The 14620-nt window shown below is 36.1% G+C and overlaps 1 protein-coding gene across 1 annotated transcript in view; it reads left to right on the top strand.

Moving 5' to 3' along the window:
• Window positions 1-14620, top strand: part of LOC136247129 (hemicentin-1-like) — a 198533-nt gene that overhangs the window by 16897 nt on the left and 167016 nt on the right. Inside the window, exons 5-7 of the mRNA XM_066038753.1 lie at window positions 4660-4995; window positions 10706-11089; window positions 14196-14498. Coding sequence (XP_065894825.1) covers window positions 4660-4995; window positions 10706-11089; window positions 14196-14498 — 1023 coding nt within the window. The remainder of the gene's footprint in view (window positions 1-4659; window positions 4996-10705; window positions 11090-14195; window positions 14499-14620) is intronic.

Here is a 14620-nt window from a genome sequence, read left to right as displayed (position 1 = left end):
TAACTGTATAGTAGGGACCACAAAGGAGTAGGCGTGGCCCATGAAACAATATCACCCAATAATCAGCCTCAATTTTCCTTTACGACGATGAGGCAGTATTGGTGAGGTAAACTAAGCCCAAACAAACTTTCAGATCGACCCGAAACGCTTTCAACAAGTTGCTACGGAATGCTAATTTTTTTTTTCAACGGAGTTTTCTACTGACTGACTAAGTAAATAACTGACTGATTCCTTCAGACACGCGTAACTCAATAACAGCTAAGGCTACGGGCTTGATTTTTTCACTGTTTGATGTCGCTTTGATCCGACAGGTTCCTTTTGGCATACCGCAGTATGTACAATGCATTCTTCATGGACTTACCAGTGTCCTCCTTTGTGTCCCATTCATCTTTGCTGACAGGGAAAGGTGTCGATTTGGCGCAAGCATGTGATGGCTTCCCTTCGTAATGGAAATCGTCCGTATTTTTCATCATGGCCATTTTGATATGCATAGATGCTTTTCAAACAGTTCTTGATTCGTACTGCTGTGTAACGAGTTGAACATAACCTACAACGAAGCATAATGAATATTCCAGTTTTCAGACGATAATAAATACATGATTGGGGTGCACGGCACGATTTCTTTCTTTTGGTATGCGTGGATTGTAGAGGTGCTTTTCAAACAGTTCTTAATTCGAAATGCTGTGTAACGGGTTGAACATAGCTGACAACGAAGCATAATGGATACTTCACTTTTCATACGATAATTGATATAGCTGGGGCACGCGATGCCTTTTCAGATGTGGTATGCGTGGCTTCACCAGTCATAATAAAATTATTTACAATAAAAGTTAACAAACAAGTACTCGAAAAAATTTGGAATTTTCAACTAGAGTAGGGGCCATAGCACATCGATAAAAAGTACTGAAACAAGTTGGAGTAGTCCATGACTGTAAAACAATAAGAAGTGTTATATCCCTACTGTGCATATCCGTTATGGTATTCTGAGCATAGTAGGGATATAACACTTCTTATTGTTTTACAGTGATTTAATATCATGGACTACTCCAACTTGTTTCAGTAGTTTTTATTGATGTGCTATGGTCCCTACTCTACTGTAGTTGAAAATTCCTAATTTTTTCGTGTACTTGTATTATATTATTTTGTGTCAACAGACTTAAGCTGTCACGTGTGAAACTACCACCTTATCACGTGACATAATTGCATTGTTCGACAATGTGCAAATCTTAGTCATAAGTAAGAAGCTGGTGAATGAGCTTCATTCAGTAGACTTCATTACTTTGTTGTGGCTAGGTGTTACTCAGTGGATTACTAATGAGATTAGTTATTTCATTACTCGTAGTAATAATATTATGTGATATTAGATTCGTTACAGTATCTATATTACTTAGGTGACGCGTTACATTTGTAAGTAAAGCAACTTTAGTTATATTACCTGTTTTTATAGCGTATTTCGTTATATTACTTAGTTACCACAAAAGTAATTGCTCCCAACACTGTTAGTCAGTTACTAAGTCAGTAAATCAGTCACTAGAAAATTCATTTAAATAAAATTTTTATAAATTCCGTAACAACTTGTTGAAAGCATTTTGGGTCGATCTGAAAGCTTGTTTGGGCTTAGTTTTACCTAAACAAAACTGCCTCATCATCGTCATTGGAAATTGAGGCTTTTTTGGGTGATTTTAATTCGTGGGCCATGCCTATATACTCCTTTGTGGTTCCTACTATACAGTAGTATCATGCTGTATGATATAGTAGCTTGTTGCAGCTGAACTATTTGAAGTGTAGTTTCTTTGTAGCAGATCTCTCTACAGGGTGACTTGTTTCTAGCTGAACTGTCTATATGGTGAACTGTTCATAGTTAAACTCTCCATAGGGTGATTTGTGTCTATCTTAACTCTCTACAAGGTGACTGGTGTCTAGCTGATCTAACAGGGTGATTTGCTTGTAGCAGAACTCTCTACATAGTGACTTGGTTCTAGCTGATCTCTCTGCATGCAGGATAAATCACTTGACTTGTGCTGATCTATCTACAAGGTGATTTTGTCTAGCTGATCTATTTACAGAGTGATTTGTTTTTTTGCTGAATTTTCTACGGAATAATTGTTTTTAACTGAACTCTCTACAGGGTGATTTGTTTGTAGCTAACTCTCTACAAGGTGATTGTTTGTAGCTTATACTACAAGGTGAGTTGGTTCTATCTGATATCACTAGGGTGATTTTTTTGTAGCTTAAATCTTTTCAGGATGATTTGTTTGTAGCTGATCTCTCTACATGGTGGTTTGTGGCTGAAGTCTCTACAGGGTGAATTTGTTTCATCTGATTCCCTACAGGGTGGCTTGTAATGTTCTGAATAGCTAGAGTGATTATTTGTAGTTGCATGGTGACTGTTCTATTAAAGTATCTCGGCAACTGAATGCTCTATTAAGGTGACTGTTCTATTAGAATATCTTGATTTTGCTTTTGCTACAAGTAAGTTCTCTTTTGATCTGTAATCCGATTCTTCTGTACTACTTCAAGGACTTTCTATGATGATTATTCCAGCTAAATACCGATTTTCAGCTCATTGCTCTAAGCAGTTTGCCTGGTAGTGTGAAAATTAATTTTTTTATTCATAAAAATTGATTGTGTAATTGTGACATGGTTGGGTTTTGTGTCATATCTTGATGGCCTTTATCTGGATTCCTTTCAAACTACAAAAGAGCACCCCTACCATAGTTTCTCCATATACATAGCAATTTTCAGCCAATTCCTTCAGAGGGTTTACCTTGTGGGCATGAAAGACCTTCGACTATATTTTACATGAATAATCGGTCATAACTCCATGAATGTTCATCAAATTCCTACTAAACGTGGTACTGAGATCTGCTGCAATGAGTCCTTTTTGTGCACCAAATTTCAGCTTGATTGTAGCATGCGTTTGTGTTTTGACCTCACCCTTTATTGGTCTAGCTAGCTGCACACCTCAAGGTATACTCTAATACAACAGTCACTTTAATTCAACGGTCAGTATGATATTCTAATAGAACTGTCACAAGTTACATTGTAGCTAACTGTTCTACAACAAAAAACTAAACTAACTAGTATTTTTCAAATTGTATTGGCAGGACTTTCCCACTGAGCTATGCTGTAATACTATCATTCATCTCTTGTTTCACTACTTTTTGTTGCATAGATCCCTATTTCATTTTTGTATTTACAATTTTTTTTAAATGCTACTATAATTATAGAGATGATGATATTGTATAACAGAGTGACCTTTGGCATCACAAGTCACCATTAGCAATTACTTTACAAAACATGACAATCAGATAGTAATCATTTAGTAATCATTATATAACTATAATGAGATTATACATAATAAAGAACAATAATACCCCATCTCCAACCAGAATTATGGTCAGTGCAGCTGCAACAAAATGGACAGTAACAGTAGTAGGTACATCAGAATAATTATTACAGCAAGTAGTAGTGAAACCTTACTTGGATGTACCAAATACTGTTTTTTCAGAAGTTTTGCATGACCTTGCATGCTATAAAGCAATTCCTCACAACACTATAAACTGCTCTCTTTCAAGCTATACTTGGATTAATGTGGATGGATTACTAGAACACTAGGTTGTTTGTAACACAGAATTCTGAACAATCCTAGAGGGTGTTATGGAAAAATACGGCACCAAGGTTTCCACAGCCTCTGAGGCTAGAACAATTTATCCTGGGTAAAGTGGATATGCAGATTTTGAATTTTCCATCAGTGTTTGGAGAAAAGACGCTCTCCAGTGGTTCACAGTAATAGTGTTATGTCTTGTGATAAGGTATACATTACATTCAGTCATACATTTTGTATGGGCTCCCAGTAAGAAATTTATTTCTTGAAATTAATTTTGGTTTCACATAATTCAATAAAACACAGTATGTAATGTAAAGAATGAAGTACGAATTGTTGGTGACCATGTACTAAAACAGCAGCTCATAAAATATTTGTTGAAGGGGTGTAATTTGACTAGGTGGAAAATCGCTAGGTTGGAAATGGCTACTTATGTTTTCATTCTTACTCATGGTGTGGTGTGCAGGCTTTTTGTGTCGCACAGTGTATGTCTTGATCACACTCACAATGTAGTGAGTCACATGGCCAAGAAAGTAACTAAAAAACACATGGCATAACTAACAGTAAATTAATGCATAGAAAATAATAACAAAAGTCTGACTTACTTCACTTATGTATTAAGCATACAGAGCAAATCATCTGCCAACTAGTGCTTCTTCAGTAATGAGAGAAGCCCTGTACAGAGCCTGTAGCTCTAATAGTGAGATTCAATATGTGACTGGATATGCGAAAAGGTACCTTTTTCACACACAAAATTTGAGTCATTTTGTGAACTTTGATGTTTCATACCTTTTTAATCATTGCATATAATTGCCTAAAATTTTTCATGAGTGCAGCTAACGTATCTGGCTACATTTTGTAACTTAGAGAAAGTTAATCAGTATAAGGAGTCAAGTGTTACATCATTTTGTTTGCTGCCATGTAAAATGTGTGAAAAGGTGCCTTTTTGCAAATCCGGTCACATGTGTTGTAAATAGGTTGTTGAAAATATTTTTCTCATGAATCTATTTTACAAATTATGGTTATTATAATTTGCTTATATTTTCATGCAGACATTACAATAGTCAGAAGCCCAGTTGGTTCTTCAGTTATTGGACAGTTAAATAATACTTATCATTACCCTCTGTTGAGTAATATCACTTTGACATGTTTACTTACTTCAAGAGATAATATGGCATTTACAGTGACTGCTTACCAGTGGAACTCAGAAGGATGTTATACAAATGTTGCTTACAAGGGAGGAAATCCACAATGTTTTCCTAATGGTCAAACTACTGCCAATGTGTTTGGAATTGAATTAACTGCTGAGGATGCTGGTACTATTACTTGTAGTGCAATTGTTAATGGCTGGACATTTACAAGCAGTCCATTAACATTACAAGTATCAGGTAAAATATAGTTTTAGAAATCATTGTAATTAAATGCACGTATACAAAGTGCACTTTAAATTTGTGAACTAGTACAATTAAATAAATGAAATCAAGGTAGGGTTTCAGTATTAAAAGATAGTGAAACACATAACTGCAGTGAAACCTCACTTAGTGGCCACCTCAGTAATGAGGCCACCTCATTATAGTGACCAGGTCCAGCAAGTCCAAATGTATTTTACATTATATTACGTTTATTTAATTCTCATTAATAGGGCCACCTCATTATTAGGCCAGTGGCCACATACTACAAGACCAAACTGGTAAAACTAATACAATTTTCCCTCAGTAAAGAGGCCAGTTGAGCAGGCAGTCAAGGTATCGCTGCAAAAATTGCTGCTCTTAAGTGCATATTTTAACTACTGAAAGCTGTATCTATTATTCTCTGGCAGTATACTTCACACTTTTCCAACCATTATGTGTCTCAAGTAATGCTAGAATAATTGGTACAGTGTATGTTCCTGTGATAAACTCTACATAGTGTGTTTAGATAAATTGTAAATTGCTGTTATAGCAACTAGGCAGATGCTGGTTTGTTGAAAACCTCAATAATAAGGCCACTTTGTTTTATGGCCACATTAATGAGGTTTTCAGTAATATAGGGCCACATAACATTGTTCCCATAGGTGACCCTATTAACGAGGTTTCACGGTACTATGAAAGCAGTAATTAGTGAGTAAAATCGTACACAGTGCTCAGTGGCATAATTAGCCTTTCTTTCTTGTTCCTTCCATGTTACAAATGGTCACCTTTGATATACACATGCCCCATACCACAAATCAGTTAGAACACACCGATTCAGTTTATATCTGATCTGATTTGTAAACAACTTCACCCTCAGGCCTGCAGCCCTTGGGTGTCATGTTTACAAATCAGATACAAACCTCATCGGTGTTATATGACTATAATTTTGGCACTATAAAAATTGCATATGGAATACTTACATAAAATAGTTTTAACATGGTTACGAGTGATTTGCATGTAATGTATGCACAAGCATGAGGGTCGCAGTCCCAAGTTCATGTGCATATATTTCAGGTAAATCACAAGTACCCATGTTACGTACATCACTTGGGTGACTCACTTGCATGTGTGGGAACTGCAAGCATGTGCTGTAATACCATCATTCATCTCTTGTTTCACTACTTTTTATCACTTGCATTTCTGATACAGCAGTCACCCTAATAGAACAGTCAAAATTTTGCATAGCTGTGTGCTATCATTATTTCATATTTTCATTGCGCTAACAATATGAATAGCAACACCTAGATCAGGGTGTGTCACCATGATCAAGTAAATAGATTGTTAAGAGGCATGGTCTCAGTGCTCAATAGTTATTAATCAACCAAGATCGCACTAATATATAGGTGTGGTATTGAACATACAGGTATCTTCAGAGCCTAATCATTTATAAATAAGTTTGCAGTGTCTAAATGTGCTGCTCAAGAAAAGTATTAATAGGGAGAATTCCTTTCTTTGCATGAGAAAGAATGAACACAAGCCTGATTGAAGATAAAGGGAAAGACAAGATGCAGAGGGCACACACGTCAGAATCCCAAAAGGCACATCCCACTAGTGAGTTTATTATTGTTGCATACAATGGTGGATGTGTGCTACTTCATTTTGCCTCCAACCTTGCAACTGTGGTCAAGCTGGCAGGCAGGCAGGTAGGCAGAAAGGATCTCCAGATTTTGTGATGACATGTGTAAATGAAAGGGTTAGGAAAATGGACTAATGCGTATAGTAAAGTATTGAACTTATGTGAATTTGCTGATAAACAGCCACGTCCTGCATTTTCTTGCCTCAACTGATGTTTTGTTTGGAAGATGGATTTATTTATTCACAACCCTACTTACCTGTTACTAGCATATTAAAAACTATAAATTTAAAATTGAAGTAGGGATTAGGGACCCACTGATTATGCTGGCATAATTTTGAGCATAATAGGTACCTAAAAGCATTGAGCATAATGCCAGCGTAATAGGTAAAATATTTGTACGATAGTATAAATTCTTGCTGGAAAAATGCAAAATAAGATCGATATACTCTAATAGAGCAGTCAGTAACTCTAATAGAACAATCATCAAACTGACGAGTATATCGATCTTTTCTCTTACATATGCAGCAGGAATTTATTATTTATGCTCCAGCCACTCTTTCTATACAGTGTTAAACTAGTAGCAAAGCATATGAACTAAGGCATGAACATTGAGCATAATCGAGCATAATAGGTAAATATTGAGCATTAATTTAAGCATAATAGGTGAATTTTTGAGCAGTGCAGCATAGCATAATAGGTAAAATTATGAGCATAATCGGTGGGTCCCTAGTAGGGATCCAAGCAATAAGTAGTAGTGAAACAAGAGATGAACAATAGTAGCTATAACAGCATAGCTTGGTGGGAAATCCCTCTTTGGAATGGTATAGCAATTATTTTGTGTTCATTACCAAAGTATAGATTTTCCACTGAACTATGCTGTAATAGCTTCCGCCGTTCATTTCTTGTTTCACTAATTTTTATCACTTTGATTCCTACTTTTGATATACTAGTTTTTAACATTTTGTTAAAGCTTACAACTAGCTATAAACATGTGACTGTCCTATTAGGGTGACTGCTGTATTAGAGTTTCTTGAGTCAGCCTGCAAAGATGTGCGCTTGCCCAAAAACGGGCATGGTCATCATGGCTTTGATCGATTATTATGGCATAATACAGCTAGCATAAAAGGGGTGTGTCATTGTGGTTTGAATTGATAGATTGATAATGTGTACCGGTAGAATAAATAATAGGCGTGATCTTGTGACTTATCGTGGAGGCTATCTAGTACTGGTACCTCCATACAGTATTGTAGTCTAAGTGCCTTAAATTATCTTGTGGCATCTATTATGCTGCTTAAAGAAAGTGATGATACAGAATATTATAAAGATAGTGATGATATAGAAAATTAACACCTCGATTATGATTTTGTTCAATGAAGAAGAAAACAAGCAGCCTAATTGAAAAGAGAAAGCACAGAGGGAACACACTTGTCGGAACCCCAAAGACACATTCCACTGGTGAGTTTGTTATTGTAGCATAAAATGGTGGCCATGCACTGCTCTGTTTGTCCTCTAGGCTTGCAACTGTGGTCAGTCAGTCAGTCAGTCAGTCAGTCAGTCAGTCAGTCAGTCAGTCAGTCAGTCAGTCAGTCAGTCAGTCAGTCAGTCAGTCAGTCAGTCAGTCAGTCAGTCAGTCAGTCAGTCAGTCAGTCAGTCAGTCAGTCAAAAATTCAAGTTTCGGCGATTTTTAAAAATTCTATATCCGACCACCTGAAGCGTTTGTTTAATGTTGTATTATAAATTATATGGACTAGTACTGTTCTGTAAAGGTAATTTTTGGCTTGTAAGATGTTTCTAAGATGATTTTAAAAGGCGGAATTTTGGGTGGCATGCAAAATTTCCACCTGGATCCCTACTTAAATGTCACTACTGTACCATTCAAGGGGTAGTCACTACCAATAGTCCTGTAGAACTATACAGAATCAAAATCAAATCAAGCGATCAAGAGGTAAATTAGCACTGAATCAAGTGATCAAGACATCCTAGAGAGTGGTGGTTAAGCTACCTGACAAATAAAGTGAGAATTTACAAAAAATATGTGCTTAAATTATCAAGCAATCAAGGCTGTTTATAAAGCAAAATCAAATTATCAAGACATATTTTCATTAATAAAATACCTTGATCCTGGTCACAGATGGTTCTACAGGATTATTGGTAGTGACTACCCCTTGCCATTTGATAATGAGTTGTTATCAACCCTTTAATTAGAACAATGCATTTGTATGAAGTTACTGCCCACCTAACAGGCAAGTGTGTGATTAGTGATGTTGAAACACAATTGCCTACCTTCACGAATGGGTGGTCATGATAATATTAACCCATTTGCGTCTTATGCAGTTCAGTTTGATTCTTCACTAAGTATAATTCCTGAAAGGCAGGCAGGCAGGCAGGCAGGCAGGCAGGCAGGCAGGCAGGCAGGCAGGCAGGCAGGCAGGCAGGCAGGCAGGCAGGCAGGCAGGCAGGCAGGCAGGCAGGCAGTAAAAAATTCCAATGATTTTTTTTTTAATTTTGTAGTAATTTATTGGAAGCCTTTAGGGTCATACTGAAGGCACTTTTGGGCTTGGTTTTACCTAACCAATACTGTCAAGGTGCCAGGATGGAGTTGTGAAGCTAGTTTTTGGGTAAATATTTTGGCTAGGAAAACCCAAATTATCATGATCCCTACTATGCTGTACTACAGTACTGTATGATATGCAGTGGCTGCACTCATGTTGGTTTGGGTGATAGATCACCCTGTACAGGCTATCAGCCTGATAAGTGTTATATACATATTAGCTGTAACATGGGGCATTCAGACTTTGCTTGATATGTATGCCCTCTGCCCTCTAGCAGTCAGGCATACATATTAGGCTAAGTTTTCATGCCTGTGTTCCAACTATTACAAGGGACATCTAGATAATATAACTATATCTTGAAAAATTAAAATAAACAAGTACAACGTTTTGTCATAAAATCGGTTGCTTGAATTGCAGGTAAAACAACCCCAAAATTTTGGGGCATCTGTATCAATTTGTGACTGGGCCTGCGAAAATAGGGCATGTAGGCACATGATTTTTGCCTACTTTTTCACACTTTGATCACTCATAACTTTTTATACAACTATGTTATGGCAATACAAATTTTAGCTCGTTATCAGTATTTAATTGGCTTTATGATGTAATTTACAGCATGTAAATATTCTATTCCAGCACTGAGATATGACCTGTAGTGTGAAGGGGTGTAGTTTGTGCCCACATGCCCAGTTTTCGTAGGCCCAGTCACATTTAGATTTACAGTGTGGATTTGTGTAAAATGAGAGTAACTACAAAGCAGTTATGTTTAATATCACTAGGCTAAATTTTGAAAATGTCAACCAGTCTGACAAAATCAATGTATAGCCTGTCAATTTTGACCATATGTCAAAGTTTAAAATTTATTAACTTTTTCTGTGGACATGATATCTATTAATTTTAACATTTCCACCACTTAAACTACAACAAGTTTGATACCAAAATTTGATTGGCCGAAAACGTGTCTGTAAATCTCATAGAGCCACACTCATGTTCAATAGAGACCATGCTCTAAGGCTATACGAAACATGATAACTATGTGCCTGTAACATTGGTAACACATGGGAGTTTAAATGGCTAGTAACAGCTGTACTGAATTATAGGGAGGTATAATGGGCTTGTTTGTACTAATCAACACTACATTACTTGTTTACAAGCAGCTGTCTAGGCACAACAACAGCAACAATGAATTGTAGTCCAGTCGCTCGAGTCCAGTACTTCGAAACGTATAATGTACTGTAACATTGGCAACAAACCGGCATTTGAATGGGTAGCAGCAGCCACGCTGATGTCCCACTGTGTAGAGGGCTTGTTTCCAGTAATTAATCATACATTTCTCGTTTACAAGCAGCTGTCAACTCAAGGTACAATAATGAGTTGTAGTCTAACTATTATTTATGTAGATATTTATGGAGATTTGTCTGAAGTTAGAATTGTTATAGAGCATAACAAATATTAATGTATTTTCGGGTATAAAACTGATTTTGTCAGACTTGGTAACATATTATTTACATGTATGTATTAGGAGTTGCAATTACTGGAGGACAAGAAGGCACTGGTAGCAACCTTATTGCTGCTAGTAACATCATCCATGATTATACTTATATCAGTGCTGTTCATGGTGGTTTACTGTTTCGCTGTGTAACTGGATTGGGACCTAGTGGCAATAATAATGCAGAATTAGGTGAACTATATTTTAAAGGACAGCTGATTCGTGATGGAGCATGTGATGCTGGAACAGCACTGCAAGCACGTGGAGGAACAATTAGCAGTCTTGTTGGGGTTATGAATGTTTTCTTGTGTTTTGACAGTTTATCAATTAATGCAGAGGGTGTGTACACATGCACACTTAGAAATAGCCATATGGTTAATGAAAGTGTGAGAGTTGGGGTATATTATGCAATAAGAAGTGAGTTGCTGTAGTATGTATTGTAAATTGAAATAGTATAGTTAAGCTTTACATATCCTGCAAAAACAGCCTTGCTGTGAAAAAATGATTAATCCACGAAAGTAAAAGTAGCAATTATTATCAACTGAAAAGACTGATATTTGGTGTGGAAAAATGAATGCTATTACAACTTTTACAAATTCATATTGGTCTCTTATTCAGTCTTACCGCTTTACATTTTAACTCTAATTAGCTAGTAATTTGCTGGCTTTTTGGATAATCAGTATAGAGTAATAAAACAGCAAAATTAAATAAGATTTGAAAGGCATTAATAAGAATATAGGAAGAAAAGGATGATAAGTTATACTTTTATCCCTTTATAAGTGTAGTACTTTAACAATGATAATTATCATCTGAGTGTGCGCTATATTTTTAAATCCCAGTGTACAGAAGTTTTTTGATATTACAGTAAGTTCCTGTTAGTGTGCACAAGATTTTGTCTGAAATGTGCAGAGTGATTCTGTAGTTTACAAACTATAGACTATAGTGATAGAATATTATGCAAAGCAGCAGTTTTCAAGTAGCTATGATTTTCCTTTGTCTGCATGGGGTGGTAGAGTGTGGCATCACATGACATTCAAATGCTGAAAAGATAGGAAATTGGTAAGAACTGTGCTGAGATACAGTACAACAGGACGTAAGAGGATATCAAAAAAATTGTATGTTCACCATTATACCACTGGGAATGAAACCCAAACTGAAAATCATCATAACTGGCTGTTTCTTGACATTTGCTTAAGCCATCACAATAGTAAAATATGTCACTGTGTTGTGGATTGACAAGCTGTCTGTGTAGCTGTACTCCCATACACTGAGATTTAAAACTGCATTGTACAGTTGGTATAGATTAAAACTGGATTGCCAGTTACTTTTAGTTTCATGGATGCACCATTTTTACAGCAAAGAATTTTTACATAGAGGAATTCACTTGAAATATTTGTCAATCTAATGCATTACAATTATATGCAACATGGGTATGTGATCCAGATTGTGTTCTGCAAAATACAACTTATGTATATGACCATGCAGGCAAACAGAAAAGCAATTGGCAAATATAGGATCAGGAATCCTCCATACTATGTGAGCCACCCAATCTACAGTAAATATTTAAATTACTATAACTAATTTTGCACATATCTGCATTTCTTACTATTAAAGTTCAATAAATAAAGCTTAGACCATTAAGCAGTGTAGCCCAAATCCAATTGCACCAGTAGCTGACTGTCGTTGGTATCATGCTGGGATGTTAGTGAAATAATTTAATTCTAGATCTTGTAATCAGCACCAGAAAATGGTAGATCATTCCAGATTGGCTTGTTTGACAGTTTCAATGTTGTATCAAGAAAAACGATAGTGTTTTGTGTGGCCAGCATGGGTACAAGATGTATTTGTGTATTTTACTATAAGCAAGAAAACATTGCTTTCGCACATCACAGTCCCTAAATGGAAATTATCCATTTTTTGTGATAAATCCCTCGGGTGGAGCATCTTTTATTCCAAAGTTAAACTAAGTTCACCTAGCCATCACTAAGACGTGAGCCTTAAAATTTCATCTATTTTCTTTTTTCCTATTGTTCTTCTTGCAACACTCACAAAAATGACTATGACTGGTTTGTGCTTCAATGGATTTACTGAAGTAGAAGCGTCATAAAGTGCATATGCAGTTAAATTTTCTACAGATCGAATAAGAACATGGAAATTATGTGCTATTTTAAACAATGCAAAGTTTTTTTGCTGGCTACAGAGTAAATAACTTTATGGTCCATGTTAATAATTGGATTGTAGACAGATTGATGGTTGTAGGAGTGCTTTTTGGTGGTTGAAAAGAATTACCATCAAGGTATAACAAAAACACCAACCATGTGTATCAGGTGTGAAATCTAGTTTTGTAGTCCATGTTGTAGATGTCACCAAGCATAACCTCCAACTACCAAATTGAAGCACTTTTAATATTAACCATGTAATTATGTGAGTAATAATAGTACTTTATGTTATGGCTGCTGGTTGCTATCAACAAACCTTTGGTGTTTTCTTTCACACAGTAAGCCTAAATAAATTTAAAAAATTAATTAATAAACACCTGTAAGCAGCAATTTATTAGCACACCTATCAGACAAACCACTGAAAATTGGACTACAAGTAGACTAATCATCTTAGGAAGGTCATTCTGCTACACCAAACAAAGTTATGCAAATGAATTTAACTTGTGTACTACAGTTGCATTCTTCTCCTCTTAGTAGACTAAACACTGTTTTATTCTAAAACTTCTTGCCCCACTCAGCCCCCATAGTATCAGCCAAACCTAGTATATTGTTTAAGTACTTTATACCACTTGCATGGGTTTGCTCTCTCTTGAGTAAAGTCTCCCTCTTGAGGTCTCCCTTCTCTGTGTATACAGCAAATCAGCCATCACAATCTTGTTTATCACAATGGATTTCACCCTGAAAGGAGTCAAATATCCTTACACACTGGTGTGGCGACCAGCACAAACTATTACATTGTTATGTTGTTGTTATGTCGTTTCACTATAATGTTGTTCCGAGATTTGAATTTGGGAGCACTTTTGATAGCTATTATTTTTAGCTAAGTATGCTTTGCAAAGCATATAAAATTTACTTACCTATCTGAGATAAAACCTGTTTGATGGTAAAGTGTACTAAATCAAAATAAGGTTTATATAGCATTTTAAAAATATTATCAATTGATGATGTTAAAAATTGTGACTGCTATATTGCAGTATCCCGATCTTACCTTAAAATTCAAACTTGCTTGCCTGACTTTCTTCACAGTGTGTGTACAGGTTATAACTGTGTAGCACATTGGTAATAATATTGTTGTCTTCTATTTGCCCATTGGCTTTCTGTACTTCTGAATCGAATACAGTCTGAATGCATGATTCCTCCTGTTTCTGGTGTCAATACAGTGTCCAAAGTAGAAGAGGGTCCTGCTTGCCCTCCCCTCCTCTTCTCTTCAAATGCACCCATGCCCTTGGTCCTTGGGTTCACTGAATGTGATATATATCAGGAAAATATTATAACGTATAACTTTTACTTCTTTACAATTGTAGCTGCTCCAGTGATTACCACAACCTTGTCTACTGTATATGGTGCCAATGATGTACCACTAACATTATCATGTACATCAGAAGGTTCCCCACCAGACATATTCACCTGGATGAAGGATGGTGTAATAATTGCACAATATACTAGTGCTGCTGCTGTTGATTATACTAGAACTACTGCAATTTTCCGTAGTGAATATACAATTAACAGGTTCAGTGCAAATGATGTTGGTGTTTACAGTTGCACTGTAAAAAACCCCATTGGAAATGATACTCATAATATTACAGTTGGAGATGATACCGAAATTAGTCAGTTAATATGTGTGCATAATAGTTAGGATTTTTAAATGCAAACTTAGTAGGAATCATTACAAAAAGTTCACAAACAGGGGTCATACCCAGATTCGTGAGCTAAATTACAAATTCAATTC

This window comes from Dysidea avara, chromosome 2 (genome assembly GCF_963678975.1).
Source record: "Dysidea avara chromosome 2, odDysAvar1.4, whole genome shotgun sequence".
NCBI classification, from domain to species: Eukaryota; Metazoa; Porifera; class Demospongiae; order Dictyoceratida; family Dysideidae; genus Dysidea; species Dysidea avara.
This window is presented reverse-complemented; position numbering and strand designations above follow the sequence as displayed.